A 13,091-nucleotide genomic window follows, 5' to 3' on the forward strand; every position below is an offset into this window, starting at 1 on the left:
TTTCCTGCTATGTTTAGGATAGGGGGGTGTCTGATGGCTGGAGGTCTGTGGAAACCTTGGAAATCGGGAGAGGGGTGATTGCACGTTCCCCCTCTAAGTGCTTTATGTGAATGCATGGTATTGTGCAGAAGTGTAACATAAAGCTGGTCCCAGTGTCAAACTACTACAGGCGATCCCCGGGTTACATACAGGATAGGTTCTCTAGCTTTGTTCTTAAGTGGAATTTGTATATTTTATAATTGCAACTCCGGCCAAAATTTTTTTTGGTTTCTGTGACAATTGGAATTTAAAACTTTTGGGTTGTCATAAGAACCAGGATTAACAATAAATCTTAATTTTGGACACCTCTGATAACTGTTACAGCTGTTTATTGTAGCCTAAGGCTAATGTACAGCAAATTACCAACGTCCAGAGGTCCGTTTGTATCTAGAGGTCGGGTGTTCTTAAGTAGTTCCACTGCAATAATACTTTTAGTGTGATCCCTTATGGGACATCAAAGACTCCTGATCCTGGGTCGACTGCACTCTCTCTAATTACGCCCCTGGTGGTCAACGTGTTGCCACCACTCAATTTTCTTCAATGGGGCTGCCAAAGTATACTGCCCCAGAAGTCTGAATCATGGCCATGTACCACGGTTCCTGCATGAAGCCTTCAAGCTAATTGCTCCCGCGCTATGTTGGGGTTTGAGTGCAGGATCACAGTACTCAGCATTTGTACTTTATTTTGTGGATCAAGGTAAACATGTAGTTTATAGGAAAACTCTGAAACTTATTGGGGAAAACGCCTACATATTATGCAGGTTCGCAGGAGCAAAAGGGGTTGGGAATAACTAAAAAGTTCACAGAACTCATGGAACTCGGGGACAATGATGGAATTTTCATGCAAGTAGATGGAATCTGGGCGGCCCGTGATCAGTCTTATGGTTATACTTCCCCTAGTAAATATAGGTTTTCATGATTGCGGCTGACTTGACCCTTTATCCTTAACGTTACCAAGACCACGTCCTCAAAACAAATGTTGTTCTTCATGTCTTGGCTGTTTGACAGCACCAGGCAGATCCCTGCCAAGTATAACCTGTCATTTCACAATCCCATCTAATATGTACATGCAGTAAGTAGACCTTACAGTATCCCAGTGTTTTTTTTTATGGATTTGTGGTTTTTGATACGAGCGCTAAGCGGTAGTTATGCCGACACATTTCTGGACTGGTAAATTGAAGCATTCTAATATTTTTCATCTAAATGCTGCCAGTGTGGAAAATTTTTCTGAAATTGTTTTATTTTTTTAAGCCAGCTTCTGAATAGAACGTAAGGAGCAAGATCTAGAGAAAGGAGCAAAAACCTTATTCTGATTTTACATTTACAATGTAGCGATCAACCATAACTCATATTAAGGAGGTACCACTCACGTCATGAGTAATACCAAATAGGTTATGTCACTTCTTCACTTTTCAATTCAGCCTATGCAATATATAAGCCTGTATAGTCCCTCTAGTTTGGTACTTCTCGAAATGTAGTAGTAATTCTGCTCCTTCAGGGAGAGAATTACAGAACGACTCCTCACAGTTGTTACATATTGCTGCAAAATTTGTACCAGCTCGTAACCGCATATATGCACACTGTGTCCCTAAAAATACCTCAGTAACAGTATCATATATGTCTCACAGTGTGCTCCTAAATTATATATACTCCTCAGATTTGACAAGGCTGTGCCCCTTCCCCCACATGTAAAATATACACTTGGACCCCTTAAAATACTATAGTAAATACCAGATCCCTCTTGACTAATGTATATAGCTGCACACCTTGATACAATTACATGTTTACGTGTAAATTACATGCCGCTTGTGTCATAGAGAAGATGCATGCCATGTCACCACCACTCTCGTAATCAATAGTATTTTTGTCTTATAAACATGGATATCACTGCTTATTTATGGTGGCAGGGATCTGCCAATAGATTCTGTCAGATCCATACTTTTACTCAGTCTGCCATATTGGTGGGTCCCATAGAGGCCACATGGTTTATCTCCCGTTTCACTTGTGCAAAGCCAATGCTATATTCACTTCTAGAATACTTTCTAGCTGGCTGTGCCAACCGCTCTGAAGTCCAGCTACATATATCTAGTATTTCCCTATTGTAAGGTGCAATCAGCAAACTCCTGTTAGGTGATTACAGGCAGTCCCCGGGTTACATACAAGATAGGGTCTGTAAGTTTGTTCTTAAGTTGAATTTGTATGCAAGTCAGAACTGTATATTTTATAATTGTAGCCCCAACCAAATTTTTTTTCAGTCTCTGTGACAATTGGATTTTAAAAATGTTGGGTTGTCATAAGAACCAGGATTAACAATAAATCTTAATTACAGACATATTTAATAACTGTTATAGCTGATTATTGTAGCCTGGGACTAAAGTACAGTAAATTTCCAAAATCCAGAGGTCCGTTTGTAACTAGGGGTCGTCTGTAAGTCGGGTGTTCTTAAGGGACTGCCTGTATATAAAACCTACAATCGTCATCACAATAAAACGGAACAATACACTGTGGACAATGCAATACCTGTAGGCTGTAAATAAACCCATGAGCCATCAATTATTGGGAATGGACTTTCCTAGGAACAAGCATCCTACTTGTTGGTCCTCGTTAAGGGACTGTGGACACCTCTCTATGTTATTATCTCTTATGTTATTTTCCACACATGATATTTTAATGTCAGGATGCTGACTCATTGCTCTCCAATAGAACTGGCATTTATTCCTGACAGACGGAGCCTAAAGCCTCCATCCTGAATGTCTGTCTTTCCACACATACACATCATACTGTACCTTGGCTGCAGATTACACGGTGCTATTTATGTAGAGTTCCATCCTGCCAAACTATCAAGTCCATGTATTCTCATGGTTGTAATATCTGAAGTAGAGATGATGTTGATAAATTATAGCTTATGCACATTACATCTTGTCTCAAAGATTACAAGTACAAACTACTTGTTATGGCTTAGCCGCAAATGGCTCATTAAGTCAGTCATCTACCATTCTCGTTGTATTGATCCTGTGTTATCCATAAAGAATGGCCGATGTTCTAGGTGTGAGAGCCAATGTTGGCAGATACAGCACAGGCTTTGTTTCTCTGTTGCTAGTACACAAGTAATGTTACAGAACATCCCTGTTCTACAGCTCAAATCCTGGGATTCTGGAAGCCAAATGACTTTTTATGGCTAAAACTGGGCCACAGTCTTCTAATACTGGTAAATCAGAAGTTTCTGCTTCTTCTCACTCTTTATATATAATGTAAGTAAATAACAAGTGCAGAATTGCAAAGATCCAATATCATATTCATTTATTGTCCATGAAATCCATGGATATAGTGGACAGAGGAGGCTGATTGTCTGCAGTATAAATGGGGTTGTCTCCCTTCCTCAAGTATCTGGTGATAATTAAACAGGGCTTCACCTTATATAAGCTACGTATCTCCACATGTCATCCACACATGGGTTATACATGATGCTCCCATCTTACAAGAATGGAATTTATGGGAATTATTTTTAAGCTTCACTAGGCCTCCTAATGGTGATACCTTGTCATTCAGTGAGGGTGAAAGCACTGGAACCACCATCTATTACATGAACAGGAGTAACTTGCACCTGAGTACTTGGTCACAACCATTTGATTTAATTGTACAACCACAGATAGCTGTGTGCTTTACTTCTCTGTTACTGAGGATCCAATACTGAGGATCCAATACGAATAAATGTAACATGACATGCGTGCAAAGCTGTCCAGTATGCCCAGGGGTTCACAACCCAAAAGGCGACTTGAGAAAATCGCCTCGGGCGGCGCCCCCTACTGGATGATGAGGAGTGGCATCTGGGGGGCTAGTACATTTTGTTTCAGCCACGATTTGCAGCAAAAATTCAATGAAATGTGTGCAGCAGGTACACTGCATTTTCCTGTAGGACCTATGATGAGGTCATGATCCTATTACCCGTAGGGAAATGCAGTGCACAGGCTTTAACTTTAGAAGATGAAGGCTGGGTTAGAAGCCAAAGGAGATTTTCATAAAGATTGCAAGTAATAAGGGGGTTACTGGAAGAGCATCTAAGGTTGGCAAGTTTTGTGAAATCTTTCATATGTGCCATGAACCAAAGTGTCGAGGTCCTCCATGTGCATGATGTCACCCACATTATGACTGTTTGAGGGATAGCTTGTTTCCATAGAATTAGGATGCAGCATCAGAAAGCGCAACAGCAGTTTTTATATGCTCGAGTTTATACGTCACAGTGTTGGAAGAGGAGCAAAGGAGGGTCCAACTTGATCAAGTCTCCACATACCAGAAAAATTAGTTGTAATTCCTGCTATAAGGGAGTTGGTACACAATAAGACCAAAACACTGGCAGAAAGGTTCCCTCCTCCTCTCCACAGCTCCAGCACATATTGGGAAAGATAGTATTTGGTGGGTACCTAGTGGGTACCTTGTACCACCTAGCCAGTAATTTGTTCCCTGCCTCCTGGTAAAGTTTACATTCCCAGCGAACATAATTGGGACATATTACAAGAACCAACTATTTCATTACTCTGAACTCCAATGAAAAATCTGAGGAGTTAAAAGGCGTATATATTATCGGCATATATGAGCTGTTTATAACCTATTGGCATATATGAGCTGTTTACAACTTATTGGCTTATATGAGCTTTTTACTTGCATAAACCCCACGGTACATAATTATAGCTACATTTATATTCTAATTTTTTATTAAGGGCACAGATGTGCACTTGGGCCCTATGGTGCCATTTGTGCCTAGCCTGAGATATAACAAAGTGTTACACACTGGTATGCATACCATTACATTGTGCAATATTGTATTTTAATTTGATGTATTATTTGATGTAATTTGTATTTTAACCATCACAGTTAATAAATAACGTGTATGTATAGTGTCTAACCATTAGCGTGGATTGGTGCTTGGTGCAATTTCCCCTTTTACACCACTCCTCTGAGTCCTTGATAGACGGTCCTTGATCTGACATGCACCGCTATGCATGATTTCCATAGTTCCTGCTGCTGAGTGAAGAAGGTTGTCACTTGTCTGCTGTCCTCCTCCTTCTCACCGAACTGTACAGCAACTTGTGAGCGGAGCAGAGGTTCAGCTGCCAGCAGTTACAGGATGCAGTCTCTTGTACTTTGTGTAGCTGCTGTCATATCTGTGTTTCTTGCTGCCATCAGATAAAATAACTACCAAAGCAATGGTTTACTTCACACAGAGAAATGAGCAGGGGGAAGGAGGTGGGAGGAGGGTAACGGGGAAGTCTCCGCACAGATGTGCACGTGCAGAATGAACTTGACATCAGCAGTTTTTGTTCCAATGGGGCCAGTGCACCAGTTCTGCAACCGGTGGGTCACCAGCAAACTGAGTATAGCTTATTTTCATTTACACAAAATCTGTCCCTTTAAAAATGCTTATCCTATGGGATAGGTCAGAAAAAAAGTGTAAATACCAGGGTTTTATAAACCCCTATGGATCAAGATAAAAAAGTGAGGATAGCCTTCAACTTGTACAGTCCTATGGACAATGAAGGGAGCATTGTAATAGGAGACACTGATGCCCCTTCCTCAATATCGGTTGCGGCACAGGTCCACAGCCGGTGGGCTGTTATACTTATACCTATCTTGTATGTAACCTGGGGACTGAATGTACATCATGCTTTACACAGTTAATAAGTTCTTTAGTTTGGGAGTTGGAAAACTTATGAAAAGTAAATAATTTCCCCCCAGGGGATCTATAAAGTTATATCGTATCCTAATAGCATTTTGCCCTTTGCTACCATAAGATGGCTTCTATTGGGGAAGGAGTGACTGACTTATTCTTTCCATTGATGAACCTCACAGCACATCTCGTCTTTGATCCATGAGTGGGATATTGAGTTTCATTAAGGGGAAGGGCTTCCTGGCGACTACATAGATTTGGATGCTAATTTAGAAATGGGAGTAGTTGTGTGGGCATTTTATGTGTACACTTTTTTTTTTTTGGACCCTATTCTTCTCCCAAAAGATAACCAAAAATGGTCTTGCATTTGAGGCAGGATTAAACATGAAATCCCTTGAGAGGGGGTGTGAACTTGAGCGACTGGCTCCTTATTAATAGCTGCTGTAAGTGTATGTTATCAAACAGTAGGGTTGTATACACGGAGGACAGGACGATTGTCTGTGACCACTTGTTACAATGGCTTTCGAAAGGCACTCAGGTAAATACTCATTATGAAGCTCCTTTTGCTTATCGTGCTCGTAGTTTAGTTCTGTGACTTGTATCTGGTCTGATTCTTCAGCTGCAGAACCTCATACACATCATGTTTCTGGTGGGGCTGTGCTGTAATGTATACAATTATTAGATGTAAGAAGTTATGGTGGAGTTATTAGAAGTTCAGTCACTCGTCTTTGTTGCTGTCATACTGATTTTTAGATTTTTATAGATTATTTATTATGTTTGTGTTTTGTGCATTTGTGATGAACTAAATTGTGAATTTTAACATCAGGCAAAGCGCTCAGTGTCTACATTACTGTAGGTTTTGGTAATGGAGTTAAATTAGAGGAAGTTTGCGTAGCATCTCGGCACCAGATGATCCGGAGATCCGGTTGTTGAAGCAGTGAGATAGATGTATGAAAAGATTATCTGTCTGGATCTGTTGTCTGCATCTAAATAGACGTACAGGGGGAGATTTATCATTAAGTTTCTGAGGTTAAACAGTTCTGGTTGCCCATGGAAATCAATCAGAGGTCAGCTTTCATTTTATAAAAAGCTGTGGGAAAATGAAAGATGAGCTCTGATTGGTTCTCTGAACAGTTCTGATGATAAATCTCCCCCACAGAATGCACGGTTCTGTACTGACAAGCAGTTACATAGATTTCATGTAAAGGAAGCTCAATCAATGTATAATAAGTTCTACATGGATCAATTTCATTTTCAAGAAACTTGTTTGCTGTCTGTGAATATGGACACTATCTTGTTCTCCCTTGTCAGTCTTTAGGCAATGCTCTGTGAGCTAAATAGCCAAGACTAAGGAGATCTATGCAACTTCTTCTCATGGATAATCCATCAGGGGCATAACTACAGCAGTAGCAGCTGCTATGGGGCCTGCAGTGTCAGGGGGCCCTGGCATCCGACCTGAAACTAAAAAATGGAGGATGTGCACCATTATATACATATTTTGCACATCGTACAACATAATATATAGAGAGCACATCTTCCACAGTACACAGCAAGAAGTGGCAGCTCAGATAAGAAATGTCCGGGGAGAGGGAAGGGATAGCAGAATGACAGGACTAGGGATCTCTCATTTCTTATACCTGCCATGTACTTCTCCCATGTGGCCAGCAGCTACTGGGACAGATCTGTGTACGGATGTATTTTTCAGTGCATAAATGTGTGTATAAATGACTATACAAATATATATATTTTCTGAGGGGTAGGGGGGCCCCATTCAGAAGTGTACTATGGGGCCCTGTCGCTCCTCCTTAGGCTACTGTATTGCCTTATCCACTTCTCAGATTATAGCACAAACTGATATCAATGTGCAAATGAATGTATTGATGGTGAGGAATTTATAAGCTAGGTACAACTTTACAGGCATATTTAATTAATACATTACTTATATTATGTGCTCCAAATTATTTCCCTAATTAGTTCTCAATAAACATATTGCTTGGTTTTCTCTTCTGTAGATTTTCTGAGAAAGTAATCACAGAAGCGGCCAACTGTCGCAATGTACATCTTTTATCTGTGGTTAAAAACACTCATTTAAGCTTCTTTACGGTCAGTGCAAGAAGAATTCAACATTCTAGAGTTGTTTCTAACCTGAGATTGCGTCTCTAATAGATTTGTATGAGAAAAAGAAGAATCCAGTCTGCAGTGAGGCTGAGAAGAAATATCTGCAGTAAAGAAACGGAGCAAAATTTGTAATGAAAAACCTATTAGGGAAATTATTAACATTAGAACCATCCTCTTCAAGAACGAATTAAAGAAACTCTACTACCAGGATCAAGGATGGTAAAACCATCCACACTTACATGCAAGTGTGTGCCCCCTCTAACAGTATTCTCTCTTCTTTGCCCTTGTTATGAAGAAAGGCTTTAAAAATTATGCAAATGAGCTTAAGGGGCTCTGGGTTCTATTAAAAACTATGGAGTCCGGAGCCCATCAGGCATATTTGCATAACTTTAAAAACCTTATTTTGTAAAACTAGCCATAAGGAGCTAAAAAGAGGACTGGATCCTGTCAGAGGGGGCACTTACCTGCATGTAGCTAGGGAAGATTTCCTTTAAAGGATACATTAGGTCTGTCCTGGGGTGCAGCTTTGGTGCCCATACAGATCTGATTTGCTAGACCGAAATCTATTCCTCTGGGGTCCACAATAGAATAAGATGGCTCCGTTTGGCCAAGTATATTTATATTTACCACAGAGTCAGGAGAATAAGCTGCTAGCCGATAGATCAGGCAGCAGCTTATCTCCCCTTGGAACTGGATTGGGTGCTGAAATTTAAAATATCCAGTCCTTCCTATCCCAACATGATTTGTCCGTGTAGAGGTGGGAGGCATGATTATTCACCCCTGTGCTCTGAATAAGGGGGACCAAGACTTCTGTGTATTAGACATTATACTGTAGACATCCTATACATTCCTACGGTGGCTGTGAAGGACCATATTGTCTTTGATGACAGTAAATGTCTTTATCACGGAGAGGACATTTGCATATGAAAATGAACACAGATGAAATTCTTGTGAATGTCTCCTCCGCTCCCTCCGTGATGATCCCCAGAGCCGCCTGCCCCCTCCACATGATAAATGACTGTATAAACTCCACGTCCATTACTAGATTGTGTAAGAATGTCGTATGATTGGCAACTGTTGTCAGGACTGTAAACAGCTCCAAACCACATCCATAGCAATAGGAATTGTTGTGAGGAGCGTTATCATCCCGAGCAGTCACTTCCCTGCGGACGGCTATTATGTGCTGCATCCGCCAGCTACTTCTGTGCTGTATATAAAGAGAAACTCCCTGGAAACCAGCAGGGTGACTATATATAGAATAACCCTATATAACAATCATAAGTTGGACAGGCAGCAGGAAACATACAAATGTCAAGTAGTTGCCCATAGCAACTAACAAGTTTTATTTTCTGAAGGTCTCTTACCAGCAAGTGCAGTCTCATGCTTTTATTTTACACAACCTTTTAGATTGGGCACGTTGTTTGCGTTGGGGACATCATAAGACATTTACTAATCACAGGGGCACATGTATCATTTGTTTTGCGACATTTTAATGTCGGGATACTTTAGCAGTGTTATGTATCCTTCTGAATTTGGCGTTATGATACATTTTTAAAAATTTTTTTGCAATTTTTTAGGTGCATTTATGGAACATTGCATTGGGTCACTTGTACTTTTGTTCTGCACAAAAAGTCTCTAATTTGCTCTAAAAAAACCCCATCTGTCTTGGAAAGATACATTTGGGAACACCGCACTGGTGACACGCCAACCTGCTAACTTCTTTAGACCCTGGCGTAGTCGCAAAAATGCACCTATAAAGTCCAAAGAAAATAAAAAATGGATACATGTCCCCCACAGTGTATCAGAATCCGGACTTCACTTCTTCACTATTGCGCCTGTGTACAGTATTATTTTTTTAGACACTTTTTTTCCATCTTGTCTGGCAAGGGGGTGTGGCTTTTTATATGACAACTGTTTATATAAAGTTTGAAAAAAATAAATGCATCAAAATAATTAATCAAATACAATAATTTGTTACATCATACAGTTTGGAGGACATAATGGGGCCCACTGGGTTGCAGAAATAATAAAGATAGTCCCCAAACTCTTGGCCTCTCCTCATGATATTCCTTATTTGAAGAGGTAAAAAAGTGTCTAAAACATATAATAAATGTAAGATTTTTGCACAAACTAAAATGGTTTTCTAAACAAAAATATTTGTGACCAATCTTACAGGAAATCAACCCCCCAAAATCACTGATCACTTACACGTGCGTCTGGTTTATCCTTGAGTTAAAATAGGTTTTAAAATTATGCAAATTAGCCTGAGAGGTGAGAGGCTCAGGGTTACCTCAGTCCCTCTTGGTTCCACAGTGTTATAATGTATTCGCTCCTCCACTCCTTGGCTTCCAACACCCCCGAAGGTCCTTTTCTTGCTTCCGATGCCTATTTGGGTCCTTCCGCTCCCTCTTTGGCTCCTCTTCAGGTTGTTCAGCTCTTCTTGGCGTCCTTGCGCTGGGCCGCATAGGCCGCATCACTGGAGCATCAGAAGTAAGAAGAGGACCTTTGGGGGGTGTCGGAAAGGTGAATACAGTGTTAATTTTTTTAATAGATTCAAGTATAAGCCGAGTCAGGGTTACTTGGCTTATACTCGAGTATATAGCTGCTCCCCTGGATATTGTGGCCCCTTTTCTTTTTGCTACATGATGAAAAAAAAAAAATAAAAAAATGATCGACACCAATACTCACCTCTCTGCTGTGTGTATGCCAACAGAGGTGATGACCATCTGGGATGGTTGGGAGGTATATAGATCTCATATTAAGGACCTATTTTATGAATATTTTGCACAAAAACAGACCCCAGATGGGAAAGTTTGTGGCCCGTTTTTCCACTGGGAGGAGATCTGCTCACCCCTCCCATCTCTAGGAATGAAGCAGCTACACTGCACATTTGGGCAGGGATAGGACTTGCTCTAAGGAATAATAAGCTGTGCAATTGACTTTAATGGGAGCCATGAGATAGCCTCCATATTTGAGACTAGCTCACAGCCCTCATTTATGGCCGTGTGTATATAGCCTAAGCAGTGAGTGTTATGAATGAAGAGAGAATATGGAAGCAGAGGCAGTGGGGTACGTGGCCTGCTCCCGCTCGATCGCTGGAGGCAGTGGTGTAACTAGAAGCTGATGCCCAGTGCAAAGTCTGTGCCAGACCCCCAACTATTATGTATGGTTTATAGTAATAGTCTTCTCATATGGGAAACCATAAGGGCCCCCTAAACCTCTTGGGCCCTGTGCGACTGCAACCTCTGCAACCCCTCAAGTTACGCCCCTGGCTGGAGGAGTGTCACCTGTACCAAATCAACAAGATGGCATCTGTGGCTGCTTAAAGGGGTTGTCTACTAATAAAAAGCAGCACATATATCTTTCATGTACTGATACTACAATGTAACCTCCAGAAACCCAGATGGTTGATCTTCTGATGATGGTCTGGACCTCACACCATTGTAGGAATCTTTGTGGGTCTATATGTGCTTTCACTCTCGGGATACACAAAAGATTATTCCTGTATTGTAAAAGTAAACTGAGATTTTGGAACTAGAGGGGAACTGGAAGAGAACGAGGACCATTGGTGAATGGCAGAACTTGTCAGTGTACAGTTCATGTGTAATGTTAGAAGATGACGGCGTCCGGCAGGATCGGGGCAGACACATAGTGTTCCCAGCGCTGTATAAATGGATGATGACTATAGCAGGGCTTATGGATTCCTCCAGATTACATCTACAGCCAGGCATATGATAGGACGCTTGGCATTAGGAAAGGTCACAGATCAAATTTATTTCCAGCCTTTTATCTTTTAACCCTTTCCTTGGTGACGCTGCCAGAATTTTATGATGCTCTAACCCTTTATTTAGCATCCGATGACAGCAGTTATTTTGACAGCTCCGATATTGGTGGGTGCCAGGGGCGTAACTTGAGGGGGTGCAGAGTGCGGTCGCAACCGGGCCCAAGAGGCTTAGGGGCCCATAAGGTGTCACTTTCCTGTAGGGGAAGACTATTACTATAAACAATACATTATAGTTGGGGGCCTGGCACAGACTTTGCACTGGGGCCCATCGGCTTCTAGTTACGCCATTGGTGGGTGATGACGAGTTACATTGGCTTTCACTATAAAGAAGTCTCAGCCAATATATAAGATTTATCAGAAGTGTACGAATGGTTCTTGTGGCCCATGGTAGCCAATCAGAGATCAGCTTTTATTTTCCCCCCACAGATGTTTATGAAATAAAGCTGAGCTCTGATTGGTTGGCATGGGCAGCTAAAGCAGTTCTACCTCTGATAAATCTCCCCCATATGAGATGAGGAGATTTGTGTGTGTGATCGGCAGGGACCTCACAAGTGGGACGTCCACTGATGGTGAGACGTGGCTGCTCCATTATTTCTAGGGATTAGACTCGCCCTCGTAGTGTCTACTATACTGGCCTCACCACACACACATTTTACTCAAGTTTGCAATAAAGAAAGAAGGTTTTAAAACATCACAAATGTGTTTTAGCAATCCTATTGTCTAAGGGGCGTGTCCTAGTCTCATAATCGTAACACTGACTATTATCTGGTAATGCAGCTCCACCCAATTCAAGCAAATTCCAATTAGTTTCCATATTTAATTTCTGGGAACATTAATCAATAATAATCTTTGTTTATATAGCGCCATCATATTCCATAGCACTTTACTAATCATAGGGGACATATACAAATATAATATTACATTACAAAGAACATACAGTCCTATGGAACAATAGGAGTGAGGGCCCTGATCACAGGAGCTTACAGTCTATGGGGATGAGGAGGTGACACAGGAGCTTACAGTCTATGGGGATGAGGAGGTGACACAAGAGCTTGCAGTCTATGAAGATGGGGGGTGACACAAGAGCTTACAGTCTATGAGGATGAGGGGGTGACACAAGAGCTTACAGTCTGTGAGGATGGAGGGGGTGACACAAGAGCTTACAGTCTATGAGGATGAGGGGGTGACACAAGAGCTTACAGTCTATGAGGATGAGGGGGTGACACAAGAGCTTACAGTCTATGAGGATGAGGGGGTGACACAAGAGCTTACAGTCTATGAGGATGAGGGGGTGACACAAGAGCTTACAGTCTATGAGGATGAGGGGGTGACACAAGAGCTTACCGTCTATGAGGATGACACAAGAGCTTACAGTCTGTGAGGATGAGAGGGTGACACAAGAGCTTACAGTCTATGAGGATGAGGGGGTGACACAAGAGCTTACAGTCTATGAGGATGAGGGGGTGACACAAGAGCTTACAGTCTA

General features: G+C 41.5%; 1 protein-coding gene across 2 annotated transcripts in view; it reads left to right on the forward strand.

Moving 5' to 3' along the window:
• The window catches only part of FHL1 (four and a half LIM domains 1), a 43,073-nt gene that overhangs the window by 20,021 nt on the left and 9,961 nt on the right, over positions 1-13,091 (forward strand). Inside the window, exon 1 of one of the 2 annotated variants that reach the window (XM_072123141.1) lies at positions 6,085-6,241. The exons of the other annotated variant lie outside the window; for it this stretch is intronic. Coding sequence (XP_071979242.1) covers positions 6,220-6,241 — 22 coding nt within the window. The 5' untranslated portion in view covers positions 6,085-6,219. Of the gene's footprint in view, positions 1-6,084; positions 6,242-13,091 lie in introns of those variants that run through there. 2 annotated transcript variants of the gene reach the window in all.

Source organism: Engystomops pustulosus, chromosome 9, assembly GCF_040894005.1.
Source record: "Engystomops pustulosus chromosome 9, aEngPut4.maternal, whole genome shotgun sequence".
In the NCBI taxonomy this organism is placed as follows: domain Eukaryota; kingdom Metazoa; phylum Chordata; class Amphibia; order Anura; family Leptodactylidae; genus Engystomops; species Engystomops pustulosus.